This window comes from Amphiprion ocellaris, chromosome 22 (assembly GCF_022539595.1).
Source record: "Amphiprion ocellaris isolate individual 3 ecotype Okinawa chromosome 22, ASM2253959v1, whole genome shotgun sequence".
Classification (NCBI taxonomy): Eukaryota; Metazoa; Chordata; class Actinopteri; family Pomacentridae; genus Amphiprion; species Amphiprion ocellaris.
In genome coordinates this window covers 1,852,708-1,876,409 of record NC_072787.1, presented here as the reverse complement: position 1 = coordinate 1,876,409, position 23,702 = coordinate 1,852,708, and the positions used below count along the sequence as shown (strand labels likewise).

At 39.3% G+C, this 23,702-nt stretch overlaps 1 protein-coding gene across 1 annotated transcript in view; it reads right to left on the bottom strand.

Annotated features, from left to right (window-relative positions):
* The window catches only part of rsu1 (Ras suppressor protein 1), a 45,378-nt gene extending 22,004 nt beyond the window's left edge, over positions 1-23,374 (bottom strand). Inside the window, exons 1-8 of the mRNA XM_023299989.3 lie at positions 23,216-23,374; positions 22,955-23,067; positions 20,391-20,441; positions 13,359-13,479; positions 9,924-10,042; positions 8,461-8,543; positions 5,978-6,092; positions 3,576-3,708 (exon numbers count right to left, since the gene is read on the bottom strand). Coding sequence (XP_023155757.1) covers positions 3,576-3,708; positions 5,978-6,092; positions 8,461-8,543; positions 9,924-10,042; positions 13,359-13,479; positions 20,391-20,441; positions 22,955-23,063 — 731 coding nt within the window. The 5' untranslated portion in view covers positions 23,064-23,067; positions 23,216-23,374. The remainder of the gene's footprint in view (positions 1-3,575; positions 3,709-5,977; positions 6,093-8,460; positions 8,544-9,923; positions 10,043-13,358; positions 13,480-20,390; positions 20,442-22,954; positions 23,068-23,215) is intronic.
* Between the last annotated feature and the right edge of the window lie 328 nt (positions 23,375-23,702).

The window sequence follows — 23,702 nt, the reverse complement described above, 5'->3', positions numbered from 1 at the left end:
CCTTGGCATACAGTCTTGAACAAAGTTTACATACACTTGTAAAGACCATGGATATTATGGCAGTCTAGAGTTTCCAGGAACTCCTGTAGCTCTGAATTTACCAAGATGGAATCATTGAAATCCTGCATATTTGTCTCAACAAACCCAATGGTTTTGAAGAATGCAGAGGTATTTCTCCTTCTTCATTATTCCATTTACTTTGTGTAAAGCACCAGTTCCACTCACACCAAAACAGCTCCTGAGTCTAATGCTACCACCAGCTTGGTATTCTGGCAGTTAGGGGCCTCACCTCCTGTCCTACAAAAACATTTCTGGTATTTGTGGGCTAACAGTTCAATTTGTGTTTCATGTGACCACAGAACACTCAGGTTGTAGTCCATTGATCGCAAGGTTGGTGGTTTGATTCCTGGGCCCTCCACATGTCAGAGTGTTCTTGGGCAAGACACTGAACCCCAAGTTGCTCCCGCTGGCAGGCAGACAGGCACCTTGCATGGAAGTTCTCTTGCCATTGGTGTGTGAATGGGTGAATGAGAAACACAATGTAAACAGCTGTTAGTACCACCAAGGCAGAAAGGAGCTATGTAAATGTAGATCATCTAACTTTCCTCCAGAAGGCCTTTTTTTTGTCCGTATGATGAGCAATAAACTTCAGTGGTGCCTGAAAGTGCTGCTTCTAGGGGAAGGCCTTCCTTCTAGCATGGTAGCCACTCAGCCCATTGCAATGTGAAACACACACAACTGTGGACACTGACAACAGCTTCTAATTCATTGCAGATCTACTTTTTCATGATTCTTGGCTGACTCTTGACCGTCCTGACCTATTTCCTCTCTCTTTTCTTCCTGATTATACTTACAAATGTATACTTAAAACAACGGTTTGTACTGATTTTGGGATCTGTATCTGTCTGTACTGGGGAGTCCCTAGCTGCAGTCAACTGTAATCACTTATGAGAAGAAAATTCAATGAATACAGGTTTCTACATCACCAAAACTGCTCATTTAAGTGGCTATATGTATATTTTTGACTCAACATATTTTGTCATATTTCCATTAGATCTATAATAAATATATGTAAAAATCAAAATACCTGATTATTTTTTGGGTGAAAAAAACACATGGTGATTCCATTTTAGAATATGTAGACTTAAAGGAGTCATTAGAAACTCAAGACTGCCAGGACATACATGGTCTTTACCACTGTATGAACGCTTTCATTTAAGACTGTGTATTCAATGGTAGTCTGATGTACTTATGTAAACAAGACTTGAGTGGTAAATTTGTTCTCATGATCACTGTGGAAACTGTTTGATAGAATCAAAATGACTTCTCTTGTTTTGTGTTTGATTTGGAATAGTCTTGGCCTTCAAGACCAATGTCACATACTAGACGATGGTTTAATGGTAGAGAGGTTAGCTTTGCTTTCAAACAAGTAATGATGTTCCGATTTTTGAGACTGATAATTGAAGACTCGAGGCAGTATCAAACAATAACCATCAAGAATCAAAGGTAGCAACATAAATCCTTCTATAATGCATTTATTGTTTTGTTCATTCATTCTGATAATTTTTTTTAAAAATATGTGCAGATCCAAACTCCTGTAAGTGACTGGCTGCAATTATGATAGTTATACATTTCAAGAGTTTTTTTATTTTTTATTTTGATGAGTTTAGAAGTAGCCTAGCAAAGCATTTATTTGTGCTGCTGTAGGACCGTATAGCAAGATGGTCATACGAGTATGCAAACCTAAATTGGACTGGGATATGGTTGAGGCAAGGCCTTTTTGTCTCTCACACATAGTCACACAGTGCAGGGATCAGTTCCAGGGCATGCCTCAAGCAGCAGTTTGAGGCATTCACTCAGAGGATTTTCAGCATGTCCTGTTGCCTGGAACAAAGAATTAATAGCAGCCTTCTGCTTCACAGTGCAGACTACAACACTTTCTTCTCCACCAGAGAGAGAACTCCTTAGACTTACATAGTTGTATTCTAACACATACATGTGTGCACATGCACTTGACACCTGAAATCACAATTGCCTGACAATTACTTGTTCAGCTAGACATATAAAAGAATTCTGTGAATCCAGTTATATTCTGGTTTTGTTAGTATGAACTGAAATGGGAGAATCTGAGCCAGTTTGTTTCAATGTTCTGTTGGTAATATAAAAACTGAAAAAAATGTGTATTTGAGTTTGCACATCAATTCATGAAAGAAGCCAAAAACAATGTTCCGTGTTGTGAAAAGCAAAAAACATTCCTATATAGTTTTAATACCGAAGCGATTGTGATAAAAATTAACCAAAATTAAGCAAAAAGTCTTAAAAAACAAGGTTATTCTGATGTTTGATGCCACTACACTATTTTAAAAAAGACCTAATAGACTTTTACAGACTAATGACCATCCATTGCATTCAAGTACGTACCAAAGAAGTTATTACAATGGTGAATAAGTCTACTAGTGCCAGGTACATCTTGGTGTATTTCGCAGCCTACCTGAGTTTTAAATCTGGCAGGGCATCCGTCAAAAAATACAGTGCTTGTGCAACTACTCTCACTGCCAGAAAGCCAAAATTAAAGTTTCACACAAGTTTAAGACCACTAAAAACAAAACAAAGAATCCAAATTAAGTATTATAGTATAACCAACATGTGTGAAATGATTTACAATATACAGAACAAGTGTAAGGCTATCAAATGTTTTCAAAATAAAAATTACCCAGAATATTGCACAAGTCAGGGGCACGTAGTGACCAATGCTATTTGCCCATAACCAAGAACTGGGAGCCACTTAATCAAAACCTGAGAATGACTTAATGAAAAATCTGTAAGATACACCGACCAGACGTAACATAATGACCACCTGTCTAATACTGTGTTGGTCTCCTTTATGCTGCTAAAACTCCTCTGACCCAGTGGTTCATGGATTCAGGACCTCTGGGGATGTTCTGTGTTACCAGGATGGTAGCAGTGAGTTCTGTGGGTTCTGTGGGTTGCAGGGTGGGATCTACCTAGATCAGGCTGATCCTGGATCATCCCACAGATGCTCAATAAGATCTGGATCTGCGGAGTGTGGAACCCGGGTGAACAACTTAGCTCTGTCATGTTCCCCGGGTCACTCCTGAGCAGTTTTTGTGGTGTGTCAGGATGCACTGTCCTGCTGAGGGTGGAAACTGGCATCAAGGACTGATGTTGCCATGGGGGGTGGGGGGGTTGAGGGGTTGCTTGACCTGCAGTGTTTAGGTGGGTGGTACATGTCAAACATCCACATGAACATCAGGACTCAAGGTTTCCCAGCAGAAAGTTTCATTAAAACAAGATGATTGATGTTATTCACTTCACCTGTCAGTGGCCATAATGTTGTGGCTGATCGCTGTATCATGTCTCGTTGCAAGTGCTCAGTGTAGTAAAGTGTTGCCTTAAAATATTGTATATACTGGATTTTTTTCTTTCTTTGGCCATTTTATGGCTCTGCAATTGAGTGTAGAATAGTTCACTTGCTTGGAGTGCAAGCAAGAGAATGCAGGTCCTCAGTATAGAAAATATTATAGTGTATATGCATGGAAATGGTTTGTACTTACTACTTATAGGTCTCTGAGCGAACATATTCAAAAACATGGGAAATTCCAAGCTGGAATTGGTCTGCAATGGGAGTGACCCACGGATTATTCTCTGCTTTAAACACCTGTTTAGGACCAGTCAGATCCAGATTACCTGCATACAGAGAGACACAAAAACATACCAGTGAACTGACACATAAATGTATCAAGTGTCTTATGATTATGTATGAACATGTATGTATGCAACCTGATCATATTCACACAGACACATGCAGTCCAACCTAATGCTATGATTGTGGCTACTCTGCAGAATGACTAAGCTGTCAGGTTCAGGGCACTTGAGTAGTAATGAGGAACGTAACAGCATTCATATTATTAGAACACGGTAGAAAAGGTTTAATATTTTTCATCAGATATTCCTCAAAGTGATATATATTCTAGATTCAGTAAACATAAAATGAACTCTTTTTAAGTCTTTATTTGTTTTAAATTTAATGATAACGGCTTACAGCTCATGAACCACCCCTTGAATATTGTACAGAGATGTCAATAAAGGGCCCCAAGACCCCCCCACACAATGCCGAGAAAACCTCCAATCACCTAATTAACTCAACACAAAACACCTGCAAAAAGCCTTTAATTTCTCACTCTGGTTCAGTACACACAACCACAATCATGGGGAAGACTACTGACTTGACAGTTGTCCAGAAGACAACCACTGACACCCTCCAAAAGGAGGGTAAGACTCGAAGGTGCACTGCTGAAAGGGCTGGCTCTTCACAGAGTGCTGTCTCAATGCATACAAATGGAAAGTTAACTAGAAAGAAAAGTGTGGTAGGAAAAGATGCACAAGTAAAATGGATGACTGTCGATTTGAGAGAAAAATCAAGAAAAACAGATTCAAGACTGGAGCCAGAACATCTAAAGCCACTAAGCACAGATGTTTCCAGGAAATGGGATACAAGTGTAGTATTCCTATTTTCAAGCCATTCCTGAACACCCAACAACATCAGAAGCATCTTACCTGGGCTAAACAGAGAAACAACTGGACCGTTACTAAGTGGTCCAAAGTCCTCCTTTCAGATGAAAGTAAATTTTATATTTCTCTGGGAAATCAGAGTCCTAGAGTCTGGAGGAACAGTAGAGAGCCACAGGACCAAAGCTGCTTGAAGTCCAGTGTGAAGTTTCCACAGTCAGTGAAGATTTGGGATGTCATGTTTTCTGCTGGTGTTGGTCCACCTGCATAATCAAGTCCAAATTCAAAGCAGCCATCTACCAGCAGATTTTGGAGCACTACAGACTTCTATCTGCTGAGGAGTTTTTTGGAGATCCAGATTTTGTCTTCCAGGAAGACCTGGCTTCTCCCCACATTACTAAAATCATGGCATGGACCATGGCTTTACAGTGTTATATTGGCTCGCCAACTCACCAGATCGGAACCCCATAGAAACTCTGCAGCTTGTTGTCAAAAGGAGCATGTGATGAACCAGAACAAGCAATAAGAAGAGCTGAAGGCAGCTATCAAGGCATCCTGAGCATCCATTACACCTCAGCAGTACCACAGGCTGATGGCCTCCATGCCACACTGCATTGCTGCAGTAATTCAAGCAAAGGGAGCCCTGACCAAGTATAAATATTTCATACATGAACATACTTTTCAGAGTTTCATTGGTCATGAGCTGTAAGCCATTATCATGCAAGTATACACTGTAGATACCTTGAGCAACGTCGAATGAAAAATACTGAACAATTTCTACCATATTCTAATAATATGAGAGCCACCTGTATTCTGTTGGATATGCAGATTAAACTTTTGACTTTTTTATGAAAGTACACAAAAATGTAATTCGAGCCTTTTATAAAGAAGAACCAAGTTAAAGACAGAGAAAGGAGGAGAATATTTCCTTGTTTCTTGGATGATGTTGGACCCAGTGTTTCTCCTGTGATTTCCGTGCGGAGGTAACACTCCACAGTTAATGGACACATTAATGCAGACAGATTTAATGACCTATATCCTCAAATTTCAGGGTGAAGAAATAGGGCAGAGTTAGGCTTAGGTGAAGATAAGGGTAAGAGAGGTAAGCGTGGTTCTATCGGAAGTCCTTCCCAGTAAAGAGAGGGTTTTGTTGTTCCTTCCCACTGTTGTCAAGTGCTTATACAAAGAGAATTTAAAGGAAACTGTACATTTGTTTCTCTGTTTTAAATTGGTAAGATCTTCACCTTACTATGTGAAGTGCTTTGAAATGACATATTTTTGAACGTAATTTTTTAATCCTAAAGAAAATTGTTGTGCCATTTGTGGCTCAGAAAACATAAATAACTAGAAAATGAATCTAATATCCTCTGAAGTGATGGACAGACACTGCATACACAACAGCATGTGTGTGTGTACATGTGTGTGTTTGTCTGTGTGTGTTCAGTACCAAGTTCAGGAGGCAGAACGGTCAGTCTGTTGCCCTGGATGTGAAGCTCTTTGAGTTGAGCCAACTCCCCAATCTCCTTAGGCAACGAGATCAGATCATTATCTCTGAGACTCAACTAAACAGACAAAAGAAACACAAGAGGAACAGAATACACTCACTTACCATATACGATTTCACACTTACATAGTTACAATACCGCCATTATTTTCTTAAAGCACAAATTTACAGGTCAAGGATTTCTCCTAGTAGTTATTATTTGTGACAGTTTATAGCAAAATTAAATGGCAAAAAATGATATAATACATAAGGAATAATGTAGTGAAGAAAGTGTAAACAAAGCAACATATGTTTCCTATTTTAGATTCCTCAAATTAGCCAAGAAGTATTAGCAGCTAATATTATCATATAGCAGAATGCAGTGAAGTCCAGTTGTGATTACTGTTCGAAGGTCAGTACATCAGAGAACCCCAATGGCACCGAACCACACTGAGTTGAGTTAATTCTAAGGCCTCTAAAATACTTTCTACATCAGCAAGTGAGCAAGGGTTCAAGTGATACAGTTTTCATCATCCGCTCAGGTCTGGGAGAGTCTATGTGGATCTCTGCGAATGTCAGCAAGCAGCCAAATATTTGCATAGCTATGCTACACAGGTAATACTGCATATGCCAAACTCTGAGCGGGCTAGAAAGCAGTTGTACCACATGTGGAAATTTTACCCTTTAATTGTTTTCTTTTTTCCTGTTTCTTACTGCTTTAATTTGGCTTTTTGGACAAGGAGTTAAAAGACTAAATCTAATGTAAAACAATTGATTGCAGAAGTATTCACCTCCCTGAAAGTGACTCAGTTAATTCAACACAGGTGTATGAAGTCAGAGGATGAATTAAAGAAAAACTCACAACAAATTACTGAATTATCATATGGTACAATTGACTATATCATTGAGAAATGGAAAGAATATGGCACGTGTTAATCTTAGCAGAGCAGGCTAACCTCAAAAACTGACTGTGCAAAAAACAGACAAGAGAAAGAAGCCACCAAGACACCTACGACTCCGCAGAAGGAGTTACAAGCTTCAGCAGCTGAGATGGAAGAGACTGTGCAGAACACAACTATTTCCCAGGTTCTTCAGCAGTCATAGCTTTATGGGAGAGTGGCAGACTCATGGAAGGTTCTTTGGTGTGATGACACCAAAACTGAACATTTGGCCATAAGACCAGATGCTGTGTTTGGCAGACAACAAACACTGCACATCATCAAGAACACCCCATCCCCACTGCGAAGCATGGTGGTGGAAGCTTCATGACATGGGGATGCTTCTCAGCAGCAGGGCCCTGGAAAGCTTGAAAAGATAGAAGATAAACCGAATGCAGCAAAGTATAGGGAAATCCTGCAGCCTGATGCAGTCTGTAAGTGAAATGCAACTTGGCCAAAGTTGCATACAACCAAACTATGCAAATATGGTTTAAAGACATAAAGTAAAAATTGAGGCTAAATACTTTTTATAGGTACTGTAACAACCACTATACATTCATAGTTTCTGTAGCTGACTTTGTGAGCATCCAGAAGGGGGTATCATTAAGGCACAAGAAGTTTAATGTTAAATACTTTAAGCTGCTTTAAAACCATCAGCCCACACCTTCTGGTTTCGGTGATAAATGAATATTGTTTTACAATGTAAAAAATTGTAAGGTAATAAAACGCCCTTAAATGAGTGTTCTATCTAAATCTAAACGTTTGACTAGACCTGCAAATTACTTTAAAAAAAAAAAAAAAACTCAAAAAAAAAAACCTGAACTCAGTTTTCTTCTTTTCCTGTTGCCATTTGAAGTTAAGGTACAGATATTTCACACTTCAGGTGCAATACTCATAGCACACTGAAATAGTCTTCTCTACCTTAGGGTCTAGTCCCTTAATGGATTTCCTTAATAAACATAAAAATCAAATATATACAACTTTTAAAAAAAAAAAGAAAACAACTTGTAGGTTGTCTTTCAGGATATCCCTTTGTTCTGGGTAATTCACAGACAGTGTCAGTTTCTGCCTTAAATTATTAAACAATACCTATGAAAACTACAATAATAATGTCAATAGAAAATTGTTGCACATAGGCACAGCCCACACCTAAAGAGGCTTCCGAAGAAATATCTCAGCTGGTTAATTTAAGAACAGTTAAAGGCTAATAAGTAAAGATGTGTTTTAAGACGACTCTAATCCAATACAAGGGTATAGCTGTCCTATAGGAGGTCCTGTCTCCCTGAATCTTGGGACAGATATGATTCCTTGTTTAGAAGATCTCAGGTCTCTGGCATAATACAGAAAACCTACATAATCGCAAGGCTTTAATACTTTGAAGCCTAACAGCAGGATATCAAATACAATGTTAGAAAAACTCGCTGAGATAGAAAAGAGATAAGACTGATTGACACCAAACTGTTGAGACTTACAGTTGTCCTTGTGGCAGTCACATAGATATCAACTTACTATTTGCAGCTTGGTCAACTTCCCGATGTCAGCAGGAAGTACCTCAAAATCGTTGTCACTCAAATAAAGAGCTCGGAGAGTGGCTGCAAAACAAAGGTCTGTGTTAGTCTTAACGTTTTCGCAATATATGTACTTAAAAACTCAAACTGTTGACTGGAGGTTCTGCAACAGGTTGCCACTGTCATGTGGCCATTGTATAATGTGGTCTCAGAAGCTAGTATTACCCATTTACCCAAGTGTTCTGTGTGATTCTCTATTGGTCTCTGACATTAGCTTGCTGAAAGCTTTGACCACTATTCCAAGCAATATTCCTTCAGTTGCCAAATATTTGAAAATTTTCTTATATATACTGTCCATGTCAAATCCCTCCACAACATTTCAATAGCATTCAAATTTGGCCTTTTTCTCCTGACAAGGCCATACCCCTACATTTCTTCTTTTGAGCGATTCTTTGGTGAATTTGTGCTAGTGTGTTTAGAACCATTATCCTGTTAAAAGGTTCACTTGTGGTTCAACTTCAGCTTTCAGACAGAAGAATTCACAGTATCTTACTTAGACTTAGAATTCATAGTTAAATCAATGACTGCAAGCGGCCTAGTCCCTGACACAAGAAAGCAACTCCACACCAAAACATCTCCACTGCCATGTTTCACAGATGGCATGAGGCTCTCTTCGTTAGAATTTTATCTCCTGATCGGCCTCCAGAGGGGCTCTGCCTTCACCATCCTCCCAACGTCTTCACTGCTGGCCTCCTGAGAGGTTCCATCTCAGCCGCTCGGCCTCATGCTCGGCCTTCAGGTGGCTTGAGTTTCCAATGCCGGGCACTTCATCCCCATTATCGCCCTCTGTAGCAGCCCCCCACCAGATATTCTTGCTTTTGGACTGGCTCCAGACTGTGTTTGCCTGTTTTGGACTCCTTTGTATTGTTTAGCCTTGTGTTTTGGCAGTTTTGTTTCTCAGTGCCTACTCAGCTGGTCTTTGTTATTTCATTAGCATTATTCCCAGTAGCTCTCTTGACTGAGTTACCAAAGTTTCCCACCATATTCTAATGATATGAGATGCATCTGTATTTAAGTTTTTGGCTACCCATTTCTGCCTGAGGTCGTGCTTCCACTATTAGCTCACGAAGAAATCAGTGGAGACTCCAGCAAGAAAAGCAACTGTACAATGTGGGTTATTTTTTAAATTCCAGTAAGATGTCTTTCTTCTATTCCATTACCACTTGACTTTCATGAAGCACATAATCTGCCACGAGGGCACATGGAGACATTATAAAGAATTACAACTGAATTAAATGGAATACAATTATGTCCTAATCAATCCAGGAGAGCTCATACATTAAAGGCATACAACTACATCCTTTACAGCAATGTTTTGGAAAATGCAATCATGTAAGTTTTTAAGCATTGCTTTTTAACAGTAAGTGAGATGCAACTCTTCTGTGTGATTGTGTGTGCACTCACTGAGGTAGAAGAAGTTCCCAGGCAGAGAGTTCTGGGTCAGGTTGTTGTAGGTAAGGTCCAACACCTCAAGAGCTGGCAACGAACCAAATCCTCTGGGCAAGCTGCTCAGGCGGTTCATCCTATACTCACAAAGACACATACAAAATTTTGTTACCGACAAATAATTCCTGATGAAATCCAAATAGAGGACCAGGTTTCCAAAATATTCAACTCAGATTGAGAGGGAGAAAAGGGAGGGGTACATAATATTTAAAAAATCTGCTTACTGGTGAAAACAGACTTCAGTAGGAATCAGTCAGCTAACAACAACCTGGAACAGCCTCTGTGGTATTAGCATGTAGTAGAGCCAGAGATTTGTATCAAGCACTTGATGAAGGCAGAAATGTTGCCACATTAAAAACATGAAACTAAACAAGATGTGAATAGTGACGCAGATTTTGTTTCAATGAGTAAGAAGGCTTAACTGTAAGTGTTTGAACAAACTGATCAGCAGTAGCAGACAAATAATTACGGGACGGATGTTCAGCTGGACTGTCCTATTAAGCTAGGGAATGTTTAGGGGTGGGGAAAGAGTTGGGACGTGTGACGGAGGCAACAGTTCTGGGGAAGAAGCTGCTCCCCAGTCTGCTGGTTCATGTTTTTTAAAGTCCTGAATCTTTTCCATGATGTAAGGGGGACAAATAGTCTGTGTCCTGGATGGGTGAGGTTTCTGGCGATTCTAGAGTTTTCCTTAGCTGGTTAGCATATACCGAGCCTAGGCTGGAAAGCTGTGCTCCCACAAACCACTGTGCAGTCTTTACGATGCAGGTCAGGCCCCTTCAGTGGTGCAGCTGGAGAATCAGACCACGCTGCAGTAGCACAGAATGCTCTCAATCGTACTCCTATAGACGGTCACAAAAAGTTGAGGGGGCTTGGCCTTTCTCAGCCTCCAGAGAAAGGAAGTCTCTGTTGTGCATTTTTCACCAAATGGGAGGTGCTGATGGTCCATGTGAGATCACTGGAGATGTGAAGACTCAGGAACATGATGTTGCTGACCCTCTTTACCTCCTCTCCATTTATGCAGGGAAGCATAAACGGAAGCAAGCGAAAAATGCATTCAGGAAGTGTGGCATCGCTGCTGGTCAATGGCATGCTGCCCTTGTAGTCGGTTATGGCCTTAATACCTCTCCACATGCTGCGTGAGTCGTTGGTTTCAAAGTGGCCCTCAATACGCTGCTGGTACTTGCGCTTAGCTTCTCTGATGCCTGACTGTAGGCTAGTCTGTAGAACAGAGGAGCTGTATTCATTTAAGTCTATGTTCTGAGCAAACAACTCCCAGTCTGTGTTTTCAAAGCAATCTTGTAGCTTTGAATTTGATTATTCCAGACGTGGATAGCTTGAACAACTGGATGGAATCATATACAGAGGGATGTGATCAGATGATTCTAGGTGTGGAGATGGAGGAGCCCTGTATGCTCCAGGGATATTGGTACCTGATCAAGAATGTTGTCCTCTTAGGTTGGGAAATGCATATTTGCCTGTAATTTGGGCAACACTGTCTTTAAATCTGTATCATTAAAGTCTCCTGCCACGATCTCAGCTCCCTCTAAATGTGCATTCAACTGGCTGCTGACGCCATCGTGCAGCTCTTCCTGTGGTAACTTAACAGTAGCAAACAGCCATGATAAAGATGGTTAAAAGCTCTCTCAGGAGGTAGGAAGGTCTACATTTCAAAGCCAGATACTCAATGTCAGGACAACAGTGTGTCTTGATAATGTCCATGGATGTGTACCAGGCATTACTGATGTAAACACACACTCCCTCAGCTCTGTGTTTGCTGGAGTCGGTGGTCCTGTTGGCTCAGTAAACAGCGGCCTGCTACTTCGATGGCTGTGTCGGGAACGGTGTTGTCCAGCCAGGTCTCTGTTATCACCATCACACAGCTCTCCATGCTGCTCAGTCATATGTCATCCAATTTGTTGACAAGTTACTGGGAGTTGGATATTAAGAGACTCGGTAAGGCTGGTCTGTAGGGGTTAGCATGTAGCCTTGCTTGTGCGCCAGCCCTCTTCCCCGCTTTTGTTTTCTTTACCTGCATGTGTGTCACTCTAACTGGCACAGGAGGTTACTGTGTTAACCACAGTGGTATAATGTAGGACTTTTTTAACTTCAGTGTATTTACGCTTAAAAATGTGGTCTTCTCGTGAAATGCGGAGCACACATACATAGGATTTGATCATGGATAAAACACCAGCTGGGTGTATGTACATATATGCTTGGATGTAGAAGCAACTGATCAGTCACAAGAAAATCTTTTTGTTTTATTTCTGTATGACAAATAAAATTAGGCACTTACAGGGTTCAGTCACAGTGATGCCTGTCCACTGATAAATACACACAATCACAACCAACAGAAAAATAAACAACGAAAACTGAACACACAGCCTGAATAGTAGTATGAGGCTTAGACTAACCAGATGATGTTTGTTTGTGGATCAATACACCAAGGCTCCCTTCCTAATCCTTCTGTCACTGACATCCAGCTTGTCTGAACCTGCACTCATATCTTAACGGACATAGTCATACATTCTGCCAATTTGTCACACACATGCTCAAGTACGCTGCCATATAAAGATGAGGACGGGTTAGGTAGATTAGATTATGTTGTATATATTTTGGGGTACACTTAAAAATAAATGACAATATACTTTATGTACACTGATTTTCTACATTTGAGTATCTGATCAAAGTCAGAATTACTGGAGATACATCAGTTAAGTGTGTTTTAGTTGAGGTTTAGACATGCAGCCTAAGCCTGATTTAGCGTGTGGTTAGGACACTAGGGAGTTCTATAAGTTATTGGCTGCCTTTAAGTCTTACAGTCAAATTACCCAAATCAAACAAAAAGCCTCAAAGGTTCAAAATATGCTGTAAAAAAAATTATAGCTGAAATAGCCCAGGGAGCAATTTTGATTTTACAGTAGAGAGACACTACAAAGACAGAAAGCCAATCTACTTATTGAGGCAGAATATGAAACCTGTGTCTGTGTGTGAAGAAAGCAGGAGCATGATCAGACAGTAGATAAGCCTGACCTGAGGTCTGCAGCAAATAAACAGGACCAGTTTGCCAGAAAGTATCACAGCAGTATCCTGTTGCTGTAGTTCTAGGATTTTGAACATCAGGAAACCAAACCACTTTTGTTCCATGTGACTCATTTCAAATATTCTTGATGTTCCACATTTCAACACCAGCCCTGATTACCTCATTATTTCACTTGATGCATTTTTTGTAAAAAATAAAACACGTTTGTTTGATTTTAATATTGCTTAAATATCATTGTTGTTTTTTAATGTGCCCCTGTGATTAAACACTGGCCCCAACTTGGACCCCCAGTAAAATTTGTCTATACCAGCCACTGCTTATGTGTGTATGTATACACTGAAAATGCCACTTACCCAAGGTTAAGGTGTTTCAGCTTCTGAAGACTGCTGATCTGGGTAGGCAGCTCCTCAATCTGGTTGTTGAACATGTTGAGAACTTCCAGGTTCTTCAGTTCAGAGACGTTAGCAGGCACAGCTGGAAAACACCAACATAAAGGAGAGAAATGATAAGCATTAAGCAAGCAATAACTCCATTTTTACTTTGGCCCTGCATTATACATACTGGTATTTGAAGACAACACATTTTGCAGTTTCTTTCACAAACCAAGGGCCAAAGGTTTATCAGATTATTGAGCTGATTAATGGAAAAAGTGAGAAAAGTTAGTAGGGGAAAAGAGTAAACCAACCAGGGCCTGACCTGAATGCTAGCAGGAGGATGAGTGTTGGAGAGGTGAGGTCTAGACATACTGACATGGTTAGCTGAGCCTGTGTGCCTCCGTGTCAAAAGACATTTATGCCACATCAGATTAGCCTCTGTAGACACGCATTGTTTTTTCTTCTTATTTCCTTTCTTCTGTTCTTTTTTTTGTTATTCTTGACAGATATTTTCTCCTGTATAAGCTTCTCTTCCACACGTACAAGACATTTGATATTATACATTTCAAGTCCATGCATTTGTAATTTCTGTTACAAGCCAATGATGTGACCGTCTGCACAGAAACGGTGTGTTTGAAGAATTTCAGTCAGGATTTAGAAAATATCATAATACAGAAACAGCACTAGTTAAAGTCACCAATGATCTTCTGATAGCCTCAGAGAGTGGACTAGTTTCTATACTTGTTCTGCTGGATCTCAGTGCTGCATTTGATACAGTTGATCACAGTATCTTATTACAGAGAGTGGAACATGTGATTGGGATTAAAGGAACCTCACTAAACTGGTTTAAATCATATTTATCAGACAGATTCCATTTTGTTCATGTTAATGATGATTCCTCCACCCACACCAGTTAGTTATGGAGTTCCACAGGGCTTTTTGTTAGGGCCGATACAATTCACTATTTATGTATAAAGCCAAATGAAACCAAGCAGTCGAACTCCAGGCATGTCTTAAGGACATAAAAGCCTGGATGACAAAACTGAAGTTATTGTATTTGGCCCTAAGCACTTCAGAAACACACCGTCAAACCAGATAGTCTGGATCGCATTGCCTTGGCCTCTACTACTGTCAGAAACCAGGTTATTACCTCACAAAGCATGTCTGTAGGATGTTCTTTCACTTTATATCATCAAAATCAGGAACATCTTGCCTCAGAGTGATGGTGAAAAACTAGTCCATGTACACCATGTCCTTGGCTTACAATGTCCTCAACCTACGGCGTTTCACGGTTACGTCGCCATCTCCCAAATATTTATTAAGAAAGTCTTGTTCCATCATTCCGACATACGGCGTCTGCCATGTAAAAACAAACTTTGCACTTGAACTAGTTGGCCAGCAGAGCAGACGAATACGCTGTCATGTGGCGCTATACGAGGAAGACAGCTTTGTTTACATTCTCCGGTTGTACGCCACATTGGATTGTGCTACATTCACTTTCTTTCATTTGTGTTGTTTTTTAGGAAACTTTTTGCCCTTCATTATGGCACCCAAGCATAAGTCAGACTCTTCTGATGGCAGTGCTTCGAAGGAAAGGAACACCATCTTCATGGATGTGAAATTGGATAGAATAAAAAGATACTTATGTATGTGAGTTCTCAGTCAGCTCCAAAAAAATAAACAAAACAATGGAGGACACACTTGTGAAAATTGAAAGTACAAAATTAGTAAAAAAAGAGGGGAAAAAAGGCAGCTGGACACAAATGATTAGCATCTAACTGAAACATAATATACAATCTGACCAACTTTAGAGAAACATACATATTAAAAACACTAAATTTACAAATATATAAAGAATGCAAGCTGCTCTAGTTTTCCAGTCAATGACACAAGCAGAGACCCGTTGGACTTAATCAGTTCGTTAAGTATTTAAGGACTGAGCATTGTTTAAAACATCAAAATTTTATAAATATACAGGACAGAAGTATTATTTTGTCAGCATGTGGAAAGGTGCAGGAACTCGGCAGTCCAGGTTTCATTGCCAGCTGTGGCGTGACAACAGTCAACAGAAAGATGTGTAGATGTGAGACTGTCAGTAAAAGACTCCCCAATCCCTGTGGACCACTGAATAGACCTCAATAAATGGAATACCACAAAATCTAGGTGGACAAGCTTACAGTATTTATGAGGTATTCTGTACAATATGGTATATTGATTTCCATATGGTCTCCTTGGCTCTTTGGGAGCTGCTGGAATATTAGTGTGTATGTTGGTGTGTCAGCCCTGTTTGAAGACAATGACCTAAGAGGCAACACTAAGTCTTGGTGTGTGGTGGTGAAGGTGTGGTGCATGGTACACTGGACAGAAGATCCCAGAAGCTTTTCCTTTTTCCCTTTTAAGTGGGTAGAGGGACATTTTCCAAATGAGATATTTTCCTATCTGACATGGTGCAACTGTATTTATAGGATCAATTTGGAAACGATAGAGCAGAGGAAGAAACAAAAAGAAATAACAAGACACAACAATATTGCTGCTTTCAAAGGCTGGTGGCAGGACGGAACATCTGCCCGTTAAAATGCAACGCTGGGGTTCAGACAGAACCTTCAGAGTGCCTGCAGGTGGGTAACAACACAAATGATGTTATCCCCATTTCTGTCTGATATGGGCTATAAATAACACAGCAGAGTGACAGGTGATATCTTCCCATCTCCAGCATCAGATTAGGAAATACACCAGAAGGTGAACAAGCCACTGAATAATCAAGCACTTCCAAAGAGGTGCATCTCAGACGCTTTTTCCTTGTGAAAATAGAAATCAAATGTCCCTCTCAAGAAGTTCATTGATGTTTTGATGCACTTGGTCTAATGATGTACTGTACCTGAGATGTTTGCTTCAAACACTAATGTGGATTATGAAATATTAAGCATTAGTCTCATAATTGTAGAATCAGCAAAATCTTTCTATTTTGTACAGCCTTCTCATAACATCTATATCATCATGAAAATGTTTCTGATGACTGATAATAAATGATAAATTATAAAATCTAATGAAGTTACCTAATTTCCAGATTTTCAATTTTCAGACTGACATGCTTGGCTTGCTTTTATATTTTTCTTAAAACTCTACTTTCCAGGAGACTAGGTGCAAACTGACCACACAACAAACTGACCACACGACAAACTGACCACACTACAAACTAAATGATTCTGTATTCCAAGTTGCTAGTGTACTGTTACAACAATACAAAGTTTTAGAATTTTCTTTCATGTGCCTCAACAATAAATTGATTCAAACACATTAAACAAAGCCAAAAGGTGATTCAGTTAATCACTCAAGTAAAGTTCTCTTATATAACGCTGTAAAAACGCAGGTTAATATGAGTCTGTGGTGACCTCTGCTGGTGCAAAACAGCATCACATCACATCACATCACTGCTCTCAGTTACTGAAGTTGTCTCATTCACTTCCATTCCAAATATAAAACACTATCATGACTAGTGAAAGAATGCCGAGTTAGTGCTATATGCACATGAGCTGCCAGATTTCTGGCCTAAACAATTTCACTATAAGAGATTCAATAATACAGCAACAGAGTGTAAATCTCACTCTCTCAATGAAGCTGGCTCCGGTGTAACACATCATTAACACAATGCCAAGTACTTATTGAGATGTTTTGCAAATGCCCCTCAGAACAAAGCTAACCACCCCAGGACAGGCACTGATAAACTGTCTGAACCCTCTGACCAGGAGTCACCATTTAACTCCAAAAAATACCATAAGATACCTGCTGCAATACCTTAAAGAGCGCCCAGGATAAGAATTAGGGTTCGCCCATATGCAATCACAGTGTGATCTAGCTCCATAGACTGTATAAGAAAGATGGACGTAACAACCCGTTGTGAAAAATGAAGCCAACCCAGGAGTGTCACAAATCTGCAGTACCACTCCGTCTGACAGGGGCTGACACCAAAAAGCTCCGTAGACCCCAGTTATACTCAGCAAAAACCAAATCATGAAGACAGTTTTTCTACAGCTCTGGATTTATTTATTTTTGTTGTTGTTAGTTTCATGGTCACACCCAGAGAGAGGGAGAGAAATCTGAAAATAATTCAACATTGAAATTTATATCAAAGTTTTAGTGACATGAGGGGGCAGAGCTACTTGATTGACAGGCTGGTCTGGAATGATTGACAGGTAGCGTGGAGGAGGCAGCCATGACACTCTTTCACTGTGAACTCGAGTCTCATCCTCATTTGGATTGAATTCTGATATAATGACTGTTACTATGACACTCTGCTGCTGTTTTGAAGAAGGAGGATTATCTCCATATTCTGAAACAAGTCTGTGCTGAAAAGTCAGAAAATTTAGTTCAAGTGTACCAATTTTTACCTCTCCACATGTGCTTGACGGGAGGCTTGCTAGTGGCTAGCTTCTGGTTGTATCTTTGACCACACCTCTTGACATATTATGCTAAGTTTGACTGTATTTGTTGGCTTTCTGACACAGATTTGTTTTTGCATGCAAACCAAGCATTCCTGCACCACCACAAAATGCTGGGATAACATGGTTTAATGGAGATCTATAGCAAGCAAATGATAAAATAATAATGAAAAATAAACATTAGTATTAGATCTGCTAGTGTAATATTCTTTGAATGTGCAGACACTTTTGAGCATGATCAGACATGTAGCTTAAATGCTTATTAGTGATTAAAGTCCAGGGGTTACAAACAAATAAATTACAATTTGAAAATGTATTATTGAAGTGAATAGGTACTACATGCAAAATTAATAAGGTTACTTCTCCAAACAAAAGACACAAAAGAGGACAGCAAAGTAAATCATCAGGAATAATAAAAGAGAAAAAAATATCGACAGTTAAATAAACATTTGAAAGTAATACAAAATGCCTTAGAGCCTAATAGGACTACATTCAGTTATAGTTTAGATTGCCACCTGAAATGCCTGAATTTTGTGCTTTTCTTAACATAAACAGGGTGAATGGTCTACACTTACATACCACCTTTTAAACTTAAGATTGGTTCTACAACGTGCTGCTTCACACACACGTTCACACAACAATGCAAGCGGAGATCCCAAGTCATTGAGAGCAACTTAGGATTTAGTTTCATCCCACGTAACACTTTGGAATGTAGATGAACTGGGGATTGAACTGCCAGACTTGCAACAACCTCTACCACCTGAACCCTGGCTGCCCAAAATAGACCTGTCACAATTAACTCATTCAGAAAATGCACAAAATTATAAGTTAAAGTTCATCTGAATGCAGGAAATGAAGTGTCTGATACCCAAAACGTCCTGGTTGAAGACTCCCAGACCCCCTACATCAGGGCTATTCAATTAAAAATTGACTCGGGCCGGATTTTCAGACTAAGAACATGAGCTGGGCCGGATGTTTTTAGCAGACAGAGAGCAAAGTTAACCATTTAAAATAAACACAAACAGATAACAAAGACACTGGATGTTTATAAACGTATTGCCACATCCAAAAGGACATAAACACAATAGAAGAGCAGTACTTAAACTAAACCTGTGCTAAAATACTGCTTCTTTAAATTTTACATTTCAAACACACAACTTCAACACATTTTGATAGGTAAATATAAGCACAGGTTAAGGTGCATATGAACATAAAAACTAAGTGCAGATTAGAAACACCATCTTTTGTTTTGGTCACATCTCAAAGTGCATTAAAAAGTAACTTGCTTAACAGTAACTTTTCAGAACTTGAGACATTTTTCTTCTTTTGAAATAACAAAAAACAGAGTTTGTCCCTGTCCATATTTGGTCTCATCTGAGACAGTCACATCTTCAGTGCATATAATCAAAAAAAAATAAACAGTAGGCACAGTGATAGTTACTATCCCTTTGAAACGAAATAAAGCTGACATCAAAGTGCATAATAAAGTGCAACTAAGTGAAATAACTGTCAAAACAAAATGTCTTTCTTAAATATTAAACTTCTAATAAGTGACCAGAAAATAGTCACATAAATACATAAAACTACCTTTAGTGTCTGCTACAGCACGCTGCTTTGTTGCACTTACCATGTCTCGAAGACATCTGTGGCGAGAATGTTTGACGCGTCAGACCTGTTTGATAGCAGATGTCACACTCGTCTTAACTTTATCGTCCGTTAAAACTTCATCCACGACAGCCAACATGCAGTCCTTCACAGTTTGTGAGTCTGTGAACGGCCTCTTTTTCGTGGCCCTTTCCTGAGCTGTGCAGGTCCGCTTCATTGTAGTACAGCTCCGGTTGTAAGATGCAGTCAAACTCTGAATTATAGCCGCTCTCTCATGACATCCGTCGTGAAAGTTTGTCCGAAACGCGGCATGTTTTTTCAATGTGGTGTCTTCGGACATGATAATCTTTCAGCGCTGCAAAGCACTCGTTGCAGAGTAAACGCATTGGTTTGGCGTTCGGACTTGGTGGTAAATAAATAAATACTTGTCAGTTCACGTAGGATCAAACCGACGGTTTTCCTCGCCGATTTGTCGTTTCAGGATAGAAAAAGACATGCTGCTATTTTCGCCTGCATAGAACTGCTAATGTTAACTTTTCAAACGCGTCTCCTCAACACAATGCATTGTGGGTTAGTTGCTAGGTTACGGTAAGTGTTGCATTCAATGTTTGCAATAATGTTGGAATTTTTGTAAGAACTTGTCAGTGTTACTGAAAGATGTTTTTCTGTTTTTCTCGGACCCAAGTCCCAATCACTCGGCAGTTGCTTTAGGGCCACTCGACGGTTGCTTTCGGGCCGCATGTGGCCCGCGGGCCGCTAATTGAATAGGGCTGCCCTACATAATGTCTAACCTCAAACGTTCAAATGAAACCTACATCTATGGATAAAATGACTTTAATTCTTTAATGGTGGAGAACATTGTTAATCAACTATGTAGGTGATATCACACCAACAGAGTCATTCCACTGCTGTTTGACTGTTTAATCTGTTGTCTATGAGAAAGCAAAGGATGAAGGTATCAGCTTACCTGTGAGCTTGTTGTGGCTGAGGACCAGCTGAGTGATGTTAGACAGAGTGACTGAAACAAAGTGGAAAACCAAGTCAATAAAGCACTGCAGCTAAACAGCTTAGCTTCTTTACTTATGTATCTTACTGGTATATTATTTGAATTTGGCCAAACCTGTGGGTGGCACTAAAGCAATTTCTTCAAAGAATCACACCTGAAAAACAGCCTATCTTATCTGGAATCCAACCTTCCGTCATTTTCATCTGCTCTTATTACATTTTCTACAGTAGGCAGTAAAAAATGTAATAAGAGCAGATGACAGCATCCCAAGTCAGAGATAGAATCTATTTTTAGTGGAATTTTTAATTGAACAAGACAGGTGTGTGTGTGCATAACTCCACACTACATCTTCATTTACAGAATTAAATTAAATGCATTTCTGGATTAATGATTTAACTTGATGATTTACTTGTCTCAGTCAACTGTGACACAGTTACCTTAATAGAAAAGGCAACTGAATGTAATTAAACAGGAAATAAAATGCTGTATTAAATCGCTCAATTTTTGATCTTTCAAGTGTCGTTATTAAATGTTGTAAAGTATTTTATTGACAGCCAAAATACACGAGATTTGAAAAAAGGTCTTGAATCTTGAATCTCAAGTGTTTTTCAGCTGTCAGTAAGATACTTAACATGCAGTAAAAAAAGATACATGATGTACACAAAACCATAAGAACCAAAAGGTATAAAAACAACTACAAGCAAACCAAGGTACAGAGGCAACAGACTAACTGTCATATCTAAAATTTCACATACCAGTTTTTCCAAACTGGAATGCACCAATTTTTTCCGTAGAGAAAAAAAGAGTGTGGCCTTTGGAGGTCCTCTCTGCAACTTGTCATTATCATTTAAGTGCAATATATTTTAAAACAACCTTGTATTTAGTAATAAAAAAATGATTTAGAGACAAACGGCTCAGCCACAACATTAGAATCCCTAACAGATGAAGAGTATAGCATTGATCGTGTTATTAGAATGCAATGTTCTACTGGGCAACAACACTCCAAGATGGCAGCAGCCTACTAAAGTAGGACAATGCGCTCTGCCACACTGCAAAGAAAAAAAACTGCTCAGTAACAACTCAAGGGTCAAGACGAAAGAGCCCAAGGCATTCACCTGGCCTTCTAATTCCCTTGATTTTAAACCAGTTCAGCACCAAAACATACCTGATCCATGAGGGCCCCATGCCGAAATTCACTCTAGAACTTCTGTAAAGAAACACCATTAAACGTACAGTCTGACTGTACGTTTAATGGTGTTTGTCTGTTTGTTGTGTATAAGGGTCATTCCAGAACTGGAAGACATTTGAGCTTCAAAAATTTTGAAAAACAAACCTTCTTATACAATTTTCTGCTCCACATTCATCAATAATAGGTAACAAACTATCAATGGTTTGATTGGTTCAGCTTCATCAATGGTAGCATTTTTATTCCACGTCTTATTTGTTGTTTGCGAACCCTGCTCTAGTCACAGTAACAGGGTTGCTAATCCATGCTAATGTGATCTTTTTCTCAGCAGTAGAAGCTAGATATTTAGCTAGCTGTTACTGCTGACCAAGAGGACAAACTGACTGACGGAAAACAGTCAAAAGAATTAGTCTGATCCTGATAATATGAGGTAGAGGGAGACATTCAATCAAGGCTGACAATGGGATGAAAAGATGAAAAATAGAAGAGAGGACATAGCTTTGCTCTACACATTCTGTAGGACAACTGTTTGATGATGTTGATGACAAAAACAAGATATAAAACGACAAAAACAAGACAGAAAGTGACAGAAATGAAACAGAAAATGACAAAAATGAGAAACAAAATGACAGAAATGAGACACAAAATGACAAAAACAAGACACAAAAGACAAAAATGTCATCAACAGGTTATGCTAACATGTTGTGGGACACACATTCCATGCATAATTATTATTTAAAATATTACGCTGATTAAAAAATTTTCCCACAATTCCAAGAGACATCAATGAAAATAATGATACAAAAAAAAAGGAGATTAAAATTTGATTTGAACTGTTTTATTAGAGATTCAGTTTGGTCATCAGGGGGGTCGGATGAGAGAAAAATGGCATTTTAGGGGGAACTCCAGACTTATTTGGTATTTCAAAACTATTTTCAAACATTCTTTTCTCCTCGTTTTTTTTTTGTAAGATTTGGTCTCAGGACAAGAACATTTACACAACAACTGCATGTTTTATTATTTTGTACATTGAATATTTGAAATTTGATGTATATTGTCCTCCTATTCTGGAATGAGCCATTTAGACATTACACTACATACATTTATATTTTTCAGGGTAACTGGCATTTAGTTGCAGTGATCCATAACAATCACTTTTGATGTATTCCTGTCACTGTACTACGGAAGCCTGTGTGAGTTAAAAGCGGCTGTGACGTAGAGGACTCCCCTCGACGTGGTTTGTGTTCTACTGTACGTCACATAAAACTACTCTCAGGAACAGTGGCACCCATCACAGTTTAACACAGTTTTGAGGTGAAATGGATTCATGGGGTCTTACATAGTCCCGGGATGTCCAACATGTTGGAAATCCCCCTGTCGCACATCTCCACCTCTGGAAGGTTCTTATCCCGACTCTCCTCCACTATCTTCTTCAAAGACTTGGACATTTTTCTGAAATACACCGATCCAAAAAAGTGCTTAGAAAAGTCGTCGTTCTGACACCGTAACATTTGATGCAAACCACAAGCTCACGTCAACACAAGTCTCCTGTTTAGCTGCAAGAGGAACTGAGTGGAGCAGAACTCCTGAAGAGCCTTACCGTCTGGAAAGAGTCGAAGAAAAGAAAACTTGATTCGCTTTATAATCCTCACACACTTTTCCTTCACACACCCTACCGGAAGTTTATGTGAGAGGGATTCCTTCCATAATAGGGTATTTCGGTTCCTAGATGTTTTCAGCCACGCCTTGCGTCCTGTTCCTCTTCTTCTTCTACTACTACTACTACCGCCACTACTGCTTCTTGATTCATTGATAAACCAGTCTAAGGTGCAATACCGCCACCTACTGGACCGGAGTGTAGGACAACAAAACAAATTACTAAATTCTCTCTTACTTGTATTTTTATTAAAAGTAAAAAAAAAAAAAAAAAAACTAATGTTTTTTATGTTCGTTATGATCATGTCTTTACAAATTCCATAATTATTTTTTATGGAAACAATCACTTAATAATGATAAAAAATGATTGGATATCACTAAAATATCAACTAAATAACCATCCAAACTTCTAATTAGCTAAACAATAATAA